Below are 13,260 nucleotides of genomic sequence, written 5' to 3' on the forward strand. Positions count from 1 at the left end.
TCAGCAAGGGGTCCCTCAGGTCTCCCCGGGCTGCACCCTCTCACCCTCCGCTCCGCCCCCCCATCACCCAGAGTCACAGGCCGACCCCGAAGCACAACCACGGGCCACTCGCCTGGGGGAGCGGTCATGCCCACCCTGCGTCCTCTGCAGCGGGTGCAGGGGTGATGGGGCTGGGGCGAGGGCTCCAGCCTTGCTCTGCTCACCCCGTCACAGGTTCTAAATGAAGCCGTTGGCGCCATGATGTACCACACCATTACCCTCACCAGGGAGGACCTGGAGAAGTTCAAGGCCCTGAGAGTGATCGTGCGGATAGGCAGCGGCTATGACAACGTTGACATCAAGGCTGCTGGTGAGCTCGGTGAGTGCGCAGGGCCGCGGGGCGGCTGTGCGGGGGGCCGAGGTGGGCACAGCTCCACACACGCAGGCAGGAGTATGCCTGCCGGGCCCCGAGCCCCCGCCCCGGTGCCTGTGCCGGCCGGACCGGGCTGTCTCACTTGGGAAGAACCTGAAGCCCCACGAGCCAGGGGCCCGTCCCTGCAGAGGGGACCCTGTGAGTGGCCACAGGTCAGTGTTGGCCAGTCAGGACCCACCACCTGGGAATGCCGGTGCTGGGTGCACAGCTCAGGGCTCGGGAAGTGGGGGCGTCGGGCATTTCTAGGTATCCTCCAGTCCCAGCATGGAGCCGTCCTCCCAAGGGCCGCTGTCCACCCAGCAACCTGCCCAGGTCAGTGCCGACGGGGTAGACCAAAGCCCAGCACCTCCTGCCCAGCCCTTGTCAGAGGGGCAGGGGTTCCAGAGAAAAGCAGGGGCAGTAGATGGACACCCACAGGCAGTTGCCCAGAGGTAGGACCATGGCACTGTGCCCCCCTACAGCCCCCCCTTCCCAGCACCTATGGATTCCATGTGTGAGGAGTGTCCACAGAGCATTGATGGCAGGCGACCCTGAGCTGGCCTCCTCGCTCTGTGAGGGCCCAAGGTCCTTCAAAATGAGCTCCTGTGCTCACTGTCCTTGATCTGTGTGTTCAATGTGCCAGATCGGCTCCTGGGTGCGTGGGCCCGTGCTCGACCTGGGTACTGGGGTGCCCCAAAGCCCCAGGGCTGCTAGCGGGTATCTAGGAACTCAGGCCTCTACAGTCCCCCAGCCTTTGGCTGTGCTGAGGCCCTGGTGGGCTGTCTGTGGGCCAGTGGTCCATCTCCCTCCCCGCCCCCACCGAGGACCCTGTGGGCCCCAGTGCTCCAGGGACGGGCTGCGTGCGTGCCATGCCCGGCACGGTGAGCTGAGCCAGCGTCCTACCTAAGCGTGCGCGCCACGGCCTCAGGACCTGGCCTCCGCTTCCTCCTCCAGGTTCCTAGCCTGGGGTTTTGAGTAAAGGTCCATGGTTTCTTCGAGTGCTTAGTTCCCTCACTTGAATTGGGGGCAGGTGCCGGGTAGAGGGAACCTGGCCGGTGCTGAGTCTGGTGGTGCTTCATGGTGGTCCAGGGCGCTCTGAGCGTGTGGATACGGCAGGTGGGATCGCCCCACAGGTGAACCCCAAAGGAAGAGGCAAGAGATGGTCATTCCCCAACAAGATGCCTTCTTCCCCTCCCCCATCCTGGAAGTGAGGGGCTGGGTGGCAAGTGCCTTGGAAGATCAACCCTATACAAGAGGAAAAGGGGTGGCATCAGAACCCAGACTCTCTTACGGGGTCTGGGGGAAGTGGTGGCTTCCTGTGTCTGCCCTGAGCGCTTGCTTCTGGCCTCAGGGTCCTGCTGAGCCCATCTTGGTTGCAACAAAGAAACTTGGGTGGATAGGGGTCCTCAGAAGCATGTCTAGCATTACCTCCAATTTCCCATCTTTCCTGGGCACCAACAAGAATATTTTTGTTTGAAAACAAATGTTCTTTGTGCTCTTGGTAGAGCTGAAATCCCAGGTTCAAACAGCGATGGAGAATATAGTTTTAGCACACTGAGAGGGGGGCAGGGGGGGCGGTCCTCAAATGCGTCCCTTCACCCGCCTCCTCATCTCTGTGTGTCCACCCCTTGCAACCCAGGCTCGGGTGAGGTGTTCATGTTGAGTTTCCTTGATGGGAACCAGGGAACTTCTTTCCAGGGAGAGATGGGAAGGTCTCCCAAGCAAAACTTGCCATCCCTGCATTTGCAGAAGCTCCCCACACAGCTGGCCTGGGCCAGGAGGGGGGACCTCATTTCCCTAAAACCAAAGGTGCCCTGCTCCCCCAGCTGCACGGCTGCCCTTGGTGAGGGGGCCCGGGCGGAGGAGACCCTGTTCCCAGGGGCCTGCCGTTTTGAACAACGGAAACGACGTCAGCTTCCGTTCCACTCAGTTTCCATTGACCCTGGGGCATGTGGAATTTGGAGAAGGAAAATGGGCCTCTGTCCTGTCTCCAGAGTGCACTCCGCAGATGGTTCTGTCCCCAGACTTCATGCAAAGGAGAACAGTGGCTGTAGGTGCTGCTTGTGTCTGGGGCTTGCAGCGTGGCCTTCCTGGGAGGACAGGAGCCTTGGCATGAAGATGGCGGGCCAGAGTCGCTGCTTGGGGTTGAGAGCAGGGCGAGCTCAGGAAACAACTGTGTCACCTGCCTGGAGGAGTTAGAGGGATTCAGCCTGTGCAGTGTCTCCCCAAGAACGAGGGAGCCAGGGGGAAGCCGGGGGAGGTGGGAGGTTGCTGGAGGCCTCTCACCTTGTGAGCCTCTCTAGCAAGCTCCTTTATCTGGCTTCCAGTTCAGAAGGGGTCACAGCAAAGAGTGAAACCACTGACGGGAAAAGCAGCTCAGCCACAGGGCTCAGGCCTTGGGGTGAGGCAGCGCTGCGACCCTTACCCTGCGGGTGCTAGAAACTTCTCATCATGACCTTTAGGGAATTGCCCTGATGCAGACCATGACCTCAAGAATGGTTTAGAAAGAGTCCCACAGCAGGAGGGTCGTCAGGGCTTTGGGGTTTCAGAGGAAGGTGCCATTGCCCTTGGGGCAGGACGGTCCCCGGTGCTTCCAGCAGCCCCTCCTCCAGGTTTCGGTCTCGGGCCCCTTTCAGGCTCTGCAGCCGAGCAGCTAACATGTCAGAGTTCAGGGGTGCAGCCTGAGCAGTGTCCCTTTGCACCCCCCACCCCTGGGGTGGGCGGATGCGATGCTCTGTGTCACACGGACACACGTGGGGACCCCCCCCTCCAGTGCACCCCCTCCGATCTTGGCTCCCAGGGCACAGCTGGTCCCAGGCCTGGGTGGTTGGCTGGGTAGTGGCCGAGGGTCCGCTGCCGGACCCTCCTGCTGGGCTCTGGCCAGAACACCTCCGGTTCCTCAGAGGATCGGAAACCATCAGAAAACCCTGGCTTCTGGCGCAGCCCAAATTCTAGGCTGGCCTCTTTCACATGGAGCAGGCTCCATTGTGGCTGTTTGCAGAACTGACTTCCAGCTCATGGAAATTTCGGCAGCCTAGATCTGTCGGACACTTTGTCCCCCGGCAGGTGGCTGGGACCAGGTGGGACGATGTGCTCATGGGGGCTTTCCCTCTGAGCTGTTCTGTCCTCCTGAGGGGGTCATCGAGACCCTGGACCTCAGGGCAGCCCTTGGGAGGTGGCCACACAGCTACTAGAAGGGGGGTGCTCAGCACGGGGAGTCCTGCGTCCCCTCCAGTGAGCCACAGCGGCTCTGGTGCTCCTGTCGCCACTGCCGAGCTTGAGAAGGTAGAGAAAGGCGGGGCTGCCTTCTTGGGGGCCCTGCCCCCCGTGTTCCTTGGGTCCCAAAGCTGGGATTAAAAGGTGGTTTTCTGAGCTCGTCTGACTGGTGCCTGGATACTTACGTCCCTCAGAAAGCCGCTTGCCTGACAGCCCCCTCCACAGGCCCCTGTTCTCTGCCACAGCCGAGCCAGGCCCTCTGCGCCCCTCCCGCATCTGGCAGACATTTGCGTTCTTCCCCCAAACACCCTCCTACCAAGGAAGGTCAGTGCCTAGCTCCGCCTGCTGGAGACGTGGGGTGGTCCTTCCAGCAGCCCCTTTGGCCCCAGAGCCTGGGGGCCCGCCCTCACCAGCTGCCCCCAGCCCTAAATGCTCTTTCAGAAAGCAGGGCAGGCGCCCCGACCGCTCGGTGCTCTTTCTGCCCGAGCAGGACCGTGGGCAGGACCCACTGAATGGGCGTGGGGCTGAATTCCGGCATCCGCTCCGTCCTGGCCTCACCCGGGCCCGGGTTGAGGGGGAGGTGTTGGTTCCTAATTCTTCCATCTTGCCCTTTTACCAAAACAACTGTTCATATGTTCATCACAAGAGACTTAAAATACCGTAAACAAGAAGCCAGTCTCCGTGCCCTCCACCCAGCTCCAGGAGGAAGGTCCAGAGGGTTCGCTGTGAGGAGTCTGGTCTTCTGGACACGACCCTCGGAGTGGGGGGGCGGTCTCTGCACCCTGGTTTCCTGCTGTCCGCGGCGGACGCGGGGCAGGTTTCCAGCCTCTTGGCTGCTCACCCCTCCAGCTGCCGACTGCTCGCTTCCCCGGGAACACAGGGTCCAGAGCAAAGGGTGGGCGGGACATGGTGTGAGTGGGGGCCTGGGGATACGGTGAGCCTGGGATGGATGTGTGGGGGCTGGAGGCCCCTGAGCATCAGAGCCCAAGAGTCCATGTCTCCCAGGTGACGGGCAGACCTCAGAGCCTGACCTGATGGGACCACACGCCGAGTCCGTGGCTGAAGGGCCGGCTCCGCCTCCCCACCCCTCAGCTGGGCGCTCGGGGAGCCCCGGAGCTCCGCCCCAGAGTCAGGGGTCCTCACCCGGGGTCCGGGCCCTGTCCTCCCCAGGCATCGCCGTGTGCAACATCCCGTCCGCAGCCGTGGAAGAGACGGCCGACTCCACCATCTGCCACATCCTCAACCTGTACCGGCGGAACACGTGGCTCTACCAGGCGCTGCGGGAAGGCACGCGGGTCCAGAGCGTCGAGCAGATCCGGGAGGTGGCCTCGGGAGCAGCCCGCATCCGCGGGGAGACACTGGGCCTCATCGGCTTCGGTAGGTGCAGCTGCCCAGCCCGCCCCCCACCCACCGGTGCTGGCGCAGGGACCCCATCCCCCCCCCCCACCCCAGCGAGGAAGAGCCCGGGAACGGCCGGTCCCCTGGGAGCTGGCCTTCCCTGTCTGCTGGGGGAGCCAGAGGCTGACGAGGCAACTGCACCCCCGGGGAGGTGGGTCTGCAGGGCTGGGTGGGGAGCATGCAGCACAGGGGACAGTCTCCGCCGCTGGGCAACAGCAGGGGCTGTGTGCCCGCCGATTGCCCCGGGTAGGGGCTGCTGGAGGTGCCTTGTGGAGAAACCAGCAGGCTTGGGGCTCGAATGGGGGCTGGTGTCTGAGCCGAGATCTGGGCCATGATCAAGGCCAAGCCCCTGGAGACCCTCAAATGCCCGGCCAAGGTGGCAGCAGGGAGTCCCTGAAGGATTTTGAGCCAGAAGGTGGCATGGTCAGGTCATCAGTTTAGAAAGCCCACTTGGGCTGGCGGCCCTATGAGCGTCGTGGGCGGGTCACCAAGGACAAGGTGAGCTGTGACGGAAAGCGGCCTGATGACGTTGACAGCACAGGGGCTCAGGTGGGCCCCGCGCTGCACAAAGGGGGGCTTGCTTTACTGCTGAGTCTCAGCCCCGCCACTCGGCCATTCCATGACCTTGAGGAAATTCACTGACCTCTCTGCTTGGGTGTCCCACTCTGTACCTCAGGAAGGGCGTGACCCCAAGCTGTCGCTCGACCTTAGAGCTGTTTCCAGAAAACCAGGGGTCAGGACGCCAGCCTGAACAAGGTAGAGGGAGCTGGGTTTCTTCGGGGAGGGCGCATCTAACTCCCCAGGGTGAGCTCAAGAACGCAGGTGTCAGGGGTGATCACACTCTCGAAGGCATTCCTCTAAACGATTTACAAAGGAGTCCTCTTTACTTTTTCTCAAGTGGACGCCACAAGTGACCATGGGCAGCGCGGGTGCGTTGTGTGAGGACCGCAGCGCCCTCTGCTGGTGCCCGCTGGGCCTCCTGTGGCTCTGTGCAGTGGCCCGTGGAGATGCTGCTTAGAACATGGCGCGTGTTCTTACCCCTGCAGCAGCTGAGCCCTTTGCCGTCCTTTGCAGTCCCATGGTTTGAGCCCCGTTCAGTTGAGACTGTAAGCCAGCACCGCCTCAGCCCCTGCTCCCCGTGCACTCTGACGGGGAGGTCGCCTTGCTGCCTTTCAGGTCTGTCTGTAGCCTTCCCCAGTGCAGACAGGACTCCGGACGGGAGGAGGCGTAGTCGGAGCCTGCCTGATGCCTCCCTCCGAAAGCGTTCGGTTGCCTGAGGCTTCGCTGAGCAGCAGCACCCGGAGGGGCGGGGGGCGGCCCAGCCCTGAGCGTGGCCCCAGCCCGGGCTGGTGGTGGGATGGTGCTTACAGCCAGCCAGCCAGTGGCAACAAGATATATGTATTATATTTTTCAGGCCAAGACAAGTGGTTTGTCCTGCAAGGCTCAGTTTTGATCAAGTCAGTAACAGAATTAACTCACTAGGTCTTGTCGAAACTTAAGAAAACCTCCGGGCTAACAGAGAAGCTAGTGAAAAGATGAGGGTTAGGGGACTGATGGAAAGGCTGGAAAACCACGCTCGGGCCCCGGCAGCCACAGCCGGGAAGCCCCATCTCCAGGCAAAGTGCGTTAGAACATGGTGGGGGGGGGGGGGGGCGTTCCTGTGTGGGCTGAGAGCATGGGGTCGTGTGTCCCCTGCTTCGGGGACGTCAGGGGGGTTGTAGGCCACTGGTGCTTCTCCAGCTTGTCACCTTTGTCGTGCCTGTCTGTCCACTGGGGTGCGCTGCGTCCAAGTGGTGACGCCGAGGAGGGAGGACAGGAAGGACAAGCACGCACCGGTTGCCTTGCCGCTGGCCCTCCAGCCCGCAGGAGTGGGGGACAGCCCACCTCCATGGTGCCCTCACGTGGGCTTCCCGTTTGGGAAGGGATACCTTCCCTTGTCTCCTCCTTCCCTTGCACCGTTGAGCAGTGGTTTCAAAGACGATTCTGCACGCTTCCCAGAGGAGCCTATTCAAGCATCACGCAAACCACTTTGTTTTCAAGCCGAAAACAGCTCTGGGAAGCCGGAGGCGCTAGCCGTGGGGTGCCGTGGGCTTGTGCAAATGCCAACCACTTCGGAGACAGGGAGGCCGTCCCGGACGGTTAGGTGGTGTGGGCCACTAACCCGCTAGAGAGAGGGGCCTGGGGCTCCCCCAGCAGGTCAGAACCAGCCTGCACACCCGACCGGTGCGGGGCTCCCCCTCCCCATCAAAGTGAGGCTCCCGCTCCGCGGGGGGCCCTTCCAATCCCTGTGCCCCTTCGTGAGCAAACCCTGTGCTCCTTGGCAAGAGAATGTGCTCTCTTACTGCCCTCTCTGTCGCAAGAAAGGACGCTCAGGTTAAGAAGCCTGCTGTGTACCCAGAAACCTCGGGGAGAGAGAAGGGGGGATGGGAGACTGTGGCGCCGGCTGCAACTGGGGGGAGCGGCACGTGGCATTCACTAGAACATCCTCTGTAGCTGTATGTTTGAGAAGGTCCATCGCAGGAGCCTTAGCGCGCGCGCATGCACACACGCACACGGGCACGCGCACGCACACCGCTGCAAACAACAAGCTCCCCGCTCCTCACCCAGGAAGCCAAGGAGCCGCACTGGCGGAGAGCATCACCAAGCTTTGGGCACGCGGTTGCTCTGGCAGCGGGGGCAGCTGGGGCCCCCACAAGGCGCGGCATCCGGAGCGCTGGGCGGCAGCGGACAGGACTGCGGACTCGCTCACCTGGACGCTCTCTCTCTGCACAGGTCGCACGGGGCAGGCGGTTGCTGTTCGAGCCAAGGCCTTTGGATTCAGCGTCATATTTTATGACCCCTACTTGCAGGATGGGATAGAGCGGTCCCTGGGCGTGCAGAGGGTCTACACCCTACAGGACTTACTGTATCAGAGCGACTGCGTCTCCTTGCACTGTAATCTCAACGAACATAACCACCACCTCATCAATGACTTTACTATAAAGCAGGTAACTGGACATAAATACCCTCAGCCCCTGGAGACTTCCAACCAAACAAAAGGGGGGTAGGGGAAGGGAAGTGGTCCGTGGACATGTGCGTGGAAAGGGAAGACCATCCCCCAGGACATCAGTGAGGGACCAGGTGAGGCCCTAGCACGGGATGGGCCACGTCAAGCCAGGACAAACGGGGGCTGGCCTAGGACCCAGCAGGGACCTGTCTCAATCAGGTTTGGCCTCCCAAGAAGCAGCAGGCAGGTGACAGGCCCCAACTCCAGCCTGCCCGCCTTACGGCCCCGCGGAGGCGGCGCAGAAACCCACCCAGCTGTCGCTGGCACCCCCTGCGCCCCTCCCCCGCCCAGCCGCACATGCACTCAACAGCCAGACCAGCAGAACTCCTTGGTCCGGGCCGTGGCTGGCTTCTTGAAACCTCCGGGCAGGTGCCTTCCAGCGTGGTGGCATCTAACGGCTTGCTTTCCTCCCACAGATGAGGCAAGGAGCATTCCTAGTGAATGCGGCCCGCGGTGGGCTGGTGGATGAGAAAGCCTTAGCCCAAGCCCTCAAGGAAGGCAGGATACGAGGGGCAGCCCTCGACGTGCATGAATCGGAGCCTTTCAGGTGGGTCTGCTGGGCTGCTGACCCGATCGTTAGCCGAGCTCCCAGCCTCACACCAGGAACTCACGGGGCCTGCTTCTAGCCCTGACTGCCCCCCGCACTGACCGCAGGGCACTTCCCCAGAGAAGCGGCTCCTGGGGAGGAAACCAGAGACCTACAGCCTCTGCTCCAAGGGCTGGGCTGTACTTGGAGTGTAAAAGGGCCAGAGGGCCCACGAATGTCTGAAAGGAAGAAAAATGGTGTGTTGGTCTAGAGAGGAGCAGGCTTCATCTGTCCCCTGGACTGCGGGTTCTGCTCAGAGGCAGGCCCTGCCGATCCTCCGAAGATCCTTCCTCCTGCGTCCCTCATCCCTCCTGACACTCATTTAGAAGGTTTGGTCAGTATGTTCTTAAATTTCCAGCCTTTAGGAGACGTACTACCCACTGTTCTCTACACAGATTAACTGGTCAGTGTGCTGCATGGCCACCAGCTCTCTCTCGAGGAGTAGGGTAGGGAGTGATACTCAACTCTTCTCATTTGTTGTGTTTTTGTACATTTATCTAGCTTTGCTCAGGGTCCCTTGAAAGATGCACCGAATCTCATTTGTACGCCCCACACCGCTTGGTATAGTGAGCAAGCCTCACTAGAGATGCGGGAGGCAGCCGCCACCGAGATCCGCCGGGCAATCACAGGTGAGCCCGCCCTCTGCGGCCCCGCCAGCCAGCACCTGGTGGGAAGGACGGCCAGGGCCCTGCGGCTCAGCTAACACGCCAGAGGGCTTACAGAGGCTGGCTACTACAGGCAGAGGAGGTTTTAGGGATCAAGCTGATTACATTTGGAAGGAGCTGGACCCAGTTCATCCAAGCCCTGGACTCAATTTCAGAGGAAACGGATTCGTTTTCAGTCAGCCAGCATAAGCGTGCCAAGCGTGGAGGGAGCCAGGGAGAGGCTCCGTTCTGTTCCAGTGGGGGGGGCGGGCGGGGGCTGGAGTGAAGAGCGCAGGGCACAGGCCCCGCAACATTGCACCTTTTCTGAAAATGGAAGGGCCGGCCCTCTCATTCTAGAGTAAGAGACTTTACCGTCAGATTTCCATAGTTCAAACGTGGTAGGGGGTTCCCCCCGCAGCAGCTACTGAGAGTGATCTGTAACTGTGACCTTAAAAAAATACATCTGATTAATTTCAATCCTCATATTCCAGGTCGCATCCCCGAAAGCTTAAGAAACTGTGTGAACAAGGAATTCTTCGTCACAACAGCTCCCTGGTCAGTAATAGATCAGCAAGCAATCCATCCGGAGCTCAACGGCGCCACGTACAGGTGAGAAGCAGAATGGCACCGGCCTCGGCTGGAGGGCTCCCCCGGGGGGGAGGGGAGGAGAGATGGGGAAACCACCGGAGTCTCCCTGCACCAAGTCTGCGGTCCTCGCAGTTGTGCCGCTGCCCAGTTTCTGTGGAGCAAACACAACTCTCAGGATGCAGCCTAGCATTGGGGTTCCTATTTATAAGGAGTGGGAATTGGGAGTGCATTCCCCAGAGGGCCTGAACGCTGTGAGGACTCCCCCTGCATTCCGAACCGTATCAGAAGCAGAGGGCTTCTGGGCGTGAGAAGGTACCGGGAAGATTTTCAGGGGAAAGGGCCTGCTGGTGAATTTGTTTGCTAATTTGAATCTTCTGGCCCAGAGCCCGCACCGCCCCGTTTCCCATGGCTCTCTCCCGACCATGGCTGGGCTCACAGGGAAATCAAAGTCCGGCTCTATAAAGGAGCTGCAGCCTTGAATTCCAGTAGGAAATTGCGCTCTTGCTGTAACCCACGGTTGCTCCACCCCTGGCAGTATTCACTTACCGGCCAGATCATTGTCCCCTGGGGCCTAGCCTCTGCACTGTGGGATGCGTCTTGGTGGCCCTGGCCTCCACCAGCACTCGCAACCCTAATAAAGGAAAATGGCTCGAGCTGTTGCCTAACCTCCCCCGCTGTGAGGCACGGCTCTAACCACCCTCTAACCATCGGGGCGGCGGGGGCAGGGGGGCGAGGGCTGGGGGAACTAGAGTTGGTGTAGGAGGACCCATAGGTGGAGGCTCAGACTCTGAGGAAGTCAGGTGGTTTTCTTCCTGGGTCTCGTGGCTCTATTTACATTTCGGTTTGCCATCTTCTATTAACGTCCCACTCTTTTTTACCCTTTTAATAGTATTTCGGTATCGTCACTTGAACCTGCCCCGGCCCCGGGTTCCTGTTCCTTATTGTTGGCAGCTTGTCCTTTTCAAGGCCCCATGTTAACTCTTCCCTTTGACAGACCAAGCCTCCCCTGGCCCCTTGGAGTAGGGCTTCCGCTCGAGAGGCTGTAGCTCGCCAAATCCTGGGGAGTCCTTCGTTGCCGACCAACCAGGGAGCACTTGTGACCGGGTGCGGGGTGGAGAGCCATGGTCGAGGGTTTGAGAATGGTGAGAACGAGGCTTTTAGTTCTAAAGCGCCTGCCTCCTACGTCCGCTTTATCCGAGGCATGTTTCAGTACCCGGACTCGCGTTTGCGTAAGAACCGCATGTTCTGTGGGTGGCTTAGTGCCGGCGTGTCCTCGCGCGCTCGGCAGCTCGTGCGCCCGGGCCTAAGGGCCGTCTTCGCCGGCTCAGCTCTCCCCCTGCTGCCACCGCGGTCTGGTCCCACAGCTCCAGCCCCGAGAGCACACAGCTAGCTCGCCTGGGGTCTGGTCTGTTGGGAGATCATTAAAAGCATCGATACAAGTAACGAACACTTTCTAATGGGGAGCCTTTTTTTGAAGAGAATGTTTCCCAAATGCAGTAGTGTCCGTGGACGTGATGCGGGCTGTTCCTATTGTGTGAAAGCTACACGGTCCGTGGCAGTTTTGATTGGACTGCGTAGATTTTGTTTAGGAGTTAAATGTCAGCGTTTTAGATTTTTCATGTGGATTTCTCCTTGCTTTTGGGGGGGTAAAGTGACTCACCTTTTTAAAAACAACAACCCGAAGTAGGCAGAGCCAAGGCCTCTGCTCCTCCCTGCTCCCGACTTACTGGCCCTTCCTTTGTGTGCTCCAGATACCCGCCAGGCATCGTCGGGGTGGCTCCCGGTGGACTTCCTGCAGCCATGGAAGGGATCATCCCCGGAGGCATCCCGGTGACTCACAACCTCCCCACAGTGGCACACCCTTCCCAAGCTCCCTCTCCCAACCAGCCTACAAAACACGGGGACAATAGAGAGCACCCCAATGAGCAATAGCAGAGAATGACGAACGGTCATCATTCAGATAAACCTGGGACCAAGAGACAGTGAAAAATAGATAAAACTAAGATAAAGGACTTTGACCGTCTTTTTAACCGATTCCGGACATACGCATCATTGACGCTGCAGTGTTACGAGCGCGCGAAGCCGAGGCGTGGGAAGGCTGGAGCTGTCATCTGGTGACGGAAGCGCTGAGAGACTAGGACGTGATTTATTAACGACCAACTTCTGTTATTGTGTGTTACGTTCTTCATCTGTGCATCCAATCACAAAGAATAAATAGATCCTTTTCCTTTATCAGCCCCTTGGGCACAGCAGGTCCTGAACACCTGGCTCTAGAATGTTGCATCAGGAGTTCCAAACGTCAAATAAAAAATACTAAGAGGAAATCCCCCTCCTATGACTCTAGTCCCTTCGGTCCATGGGGGCTGGTGACCTCGTTTGCTGATAGGAAGATTTAAATTACTACAGAGAAGGGGGAGAAAACTGTGTGCCCGGGTTAGACCACCGCAAGCGTACGGGCTCCTGTACAGAAGTCTCTCTCCCATCTGAACTGCATACTGAGCGGGCGAGTTGGTTGTGAATTCAGTGATACCCTCTTGATGATGCAAAAAAAGGAAAAAAAGAAAAAAAAGAAAAAAAAGAAAAAGTATTAAGTTTCACAAGCTGTTTGTACTCAAATATATTTTCTCAGTTTCAGATCCTCAGCTATTTTATTGAGTGGAAAGTCTTGAGCTAAAAGAGTTCAAGAAAAATAATGTTGCATTTCCTTATGTCTCAGGAAACACTTTTTATGGTAACTTGTCAGATTGTCTATGAACAAACCCACTTTTTTAGACATTGATAAATCTTCTTTTCTTCACGTGATATTTTATACAAGAACACTTCAGGTGTGTTATTAGATGTGACTGATTTTAACAAATCCTATTAGATTTGTATCAACTAGTTACATGTTATATTCATAGTCTTTTGTGAATCATCGCCTTTTTGTTTAAAAGATGGCCTATTTTGAGCCTTTGTATAGGTACATTCCTGTTTTTGTGACAAAAAAAAAAAATCCTTTAAAACTGTCCCAAACAGAAAAATAATGGCTATCGGAAGTGTTTTGTTTTAGTGTGAGTTCCCGCTACTGTGTCTGTTTATTGTAAAGGTGGACATTTAGCGTTCAGTGCAGTTTTCAATAAAAAGTAATAAAAATTTGTTAAGTTCTGAAATTCAAGTACATCTCACCCAGGTAAATGTTCTCTACTTGAGATGTTTTAAAGGCAAACTACATTCTCAATTAGCCAGTTTTCAACTCGTGTTCCTCCCGGGTTCAAAAATGAACACTTTTCTATCTGCCCATATGCAGGCGATTACCTGTGATAGCTTAACCCAGAAATCAGAAAACTGCCCATTAAGTCCATCGTTACCAAATCATGACATCCTCAAGATGAAATAGTGGGTTGGAACTAAG

At 58.2% G+C, this 13,260-nt stretch overlaps 2 protein-coding genes across 7 annotated transcripts in view; one reads left to right on the forward strand and one right to left on the reverse strand.

The window, feature by feature from the left end:
- The window catches only part of CTBP2 (C-terminal binding protein 2), a 156,253-nt gene extending 143,249 nt beyond the window's left edge, over nucleotides 1-13,004 (forward strand). For all 6 annotated transcript variants that reach the window (XM_025880090.2, XM_073884715.1, XM_073884714.1 and 3 more), the window contains 7 exons: nucleotides 214-358; nucleotides 4,778-4,984; nucleotides 7,778-7,992; nucleotides 8,468-8,598; nucleotides 9,139-9,266; nucleotides 9,773-9,890; nucleotides 11,621-13,004. In XM_025880090.2, the coding sequence (XP_025735875.1) occupies nucleotides 214-358; nucleotides 4,778-4,984; nucleotides 7,778-7,992; nucleotides 8,468-8,598; nucleotides 9,139-9,266; nucleotides 9,773-9,890; nucleotides 11,621-11,801 (1,125 nt within the window). In that variant the 3' untranslated portion in view covers nucleotides 11,802-13,004. The remainder of the gene's footprint in view (nucleotides 1-213; nucleotides 359-4,777; nucleotides 4,985-7,777; nucleotides 7,993-8,467; nucleotides 8,599-9,138; nucleotides 9,267-9,772; nucleotides 9,891-11,620) is intronic.
- The window catches only part of ZRANB1 (zinc finger RANBP2-type containing 1), a 65,909-nt gene continuing 62,532 nt past the window's right edge, over nucleotides 9,884-13,260 (reverse strand). Inside the window, exons 10-11 of the mRNA XM_073884717.1 lie at nucleotides 10,416-10,500; nucleotides 9,884-10,020 (exon numbers count right to left, since the gene is read on the reverse strand). Coding sequence (XP_073740818.1) covers nucleotides 10,441-10,500 — 60 coding nt within the window. The 3' untranslated portion in view covers nucleotides 9,884-10,020; nucleotides 10,416-10,440. The remainder of the gene's footprint in view (nucleotides 10,021-10,415; nucleotides 10,501-13,260) is intronic.

This window comes from Callorhinus ursinus, unplaced genomic scaffold (assembly GCF_003265705.2).
Source record: "Callorhinus ursinus isolate GAN/ISIS: 27379988/994484 unplaced genomic scaffold, GSC_fseal_2.0 scaffold58, whole genome shotgun sequence".
NCBI lineage: Eukaryota > Metazoa > Chordata > Mammalia > Carnivora > Otariidae > Callorhinus > Callorhinus ursinus.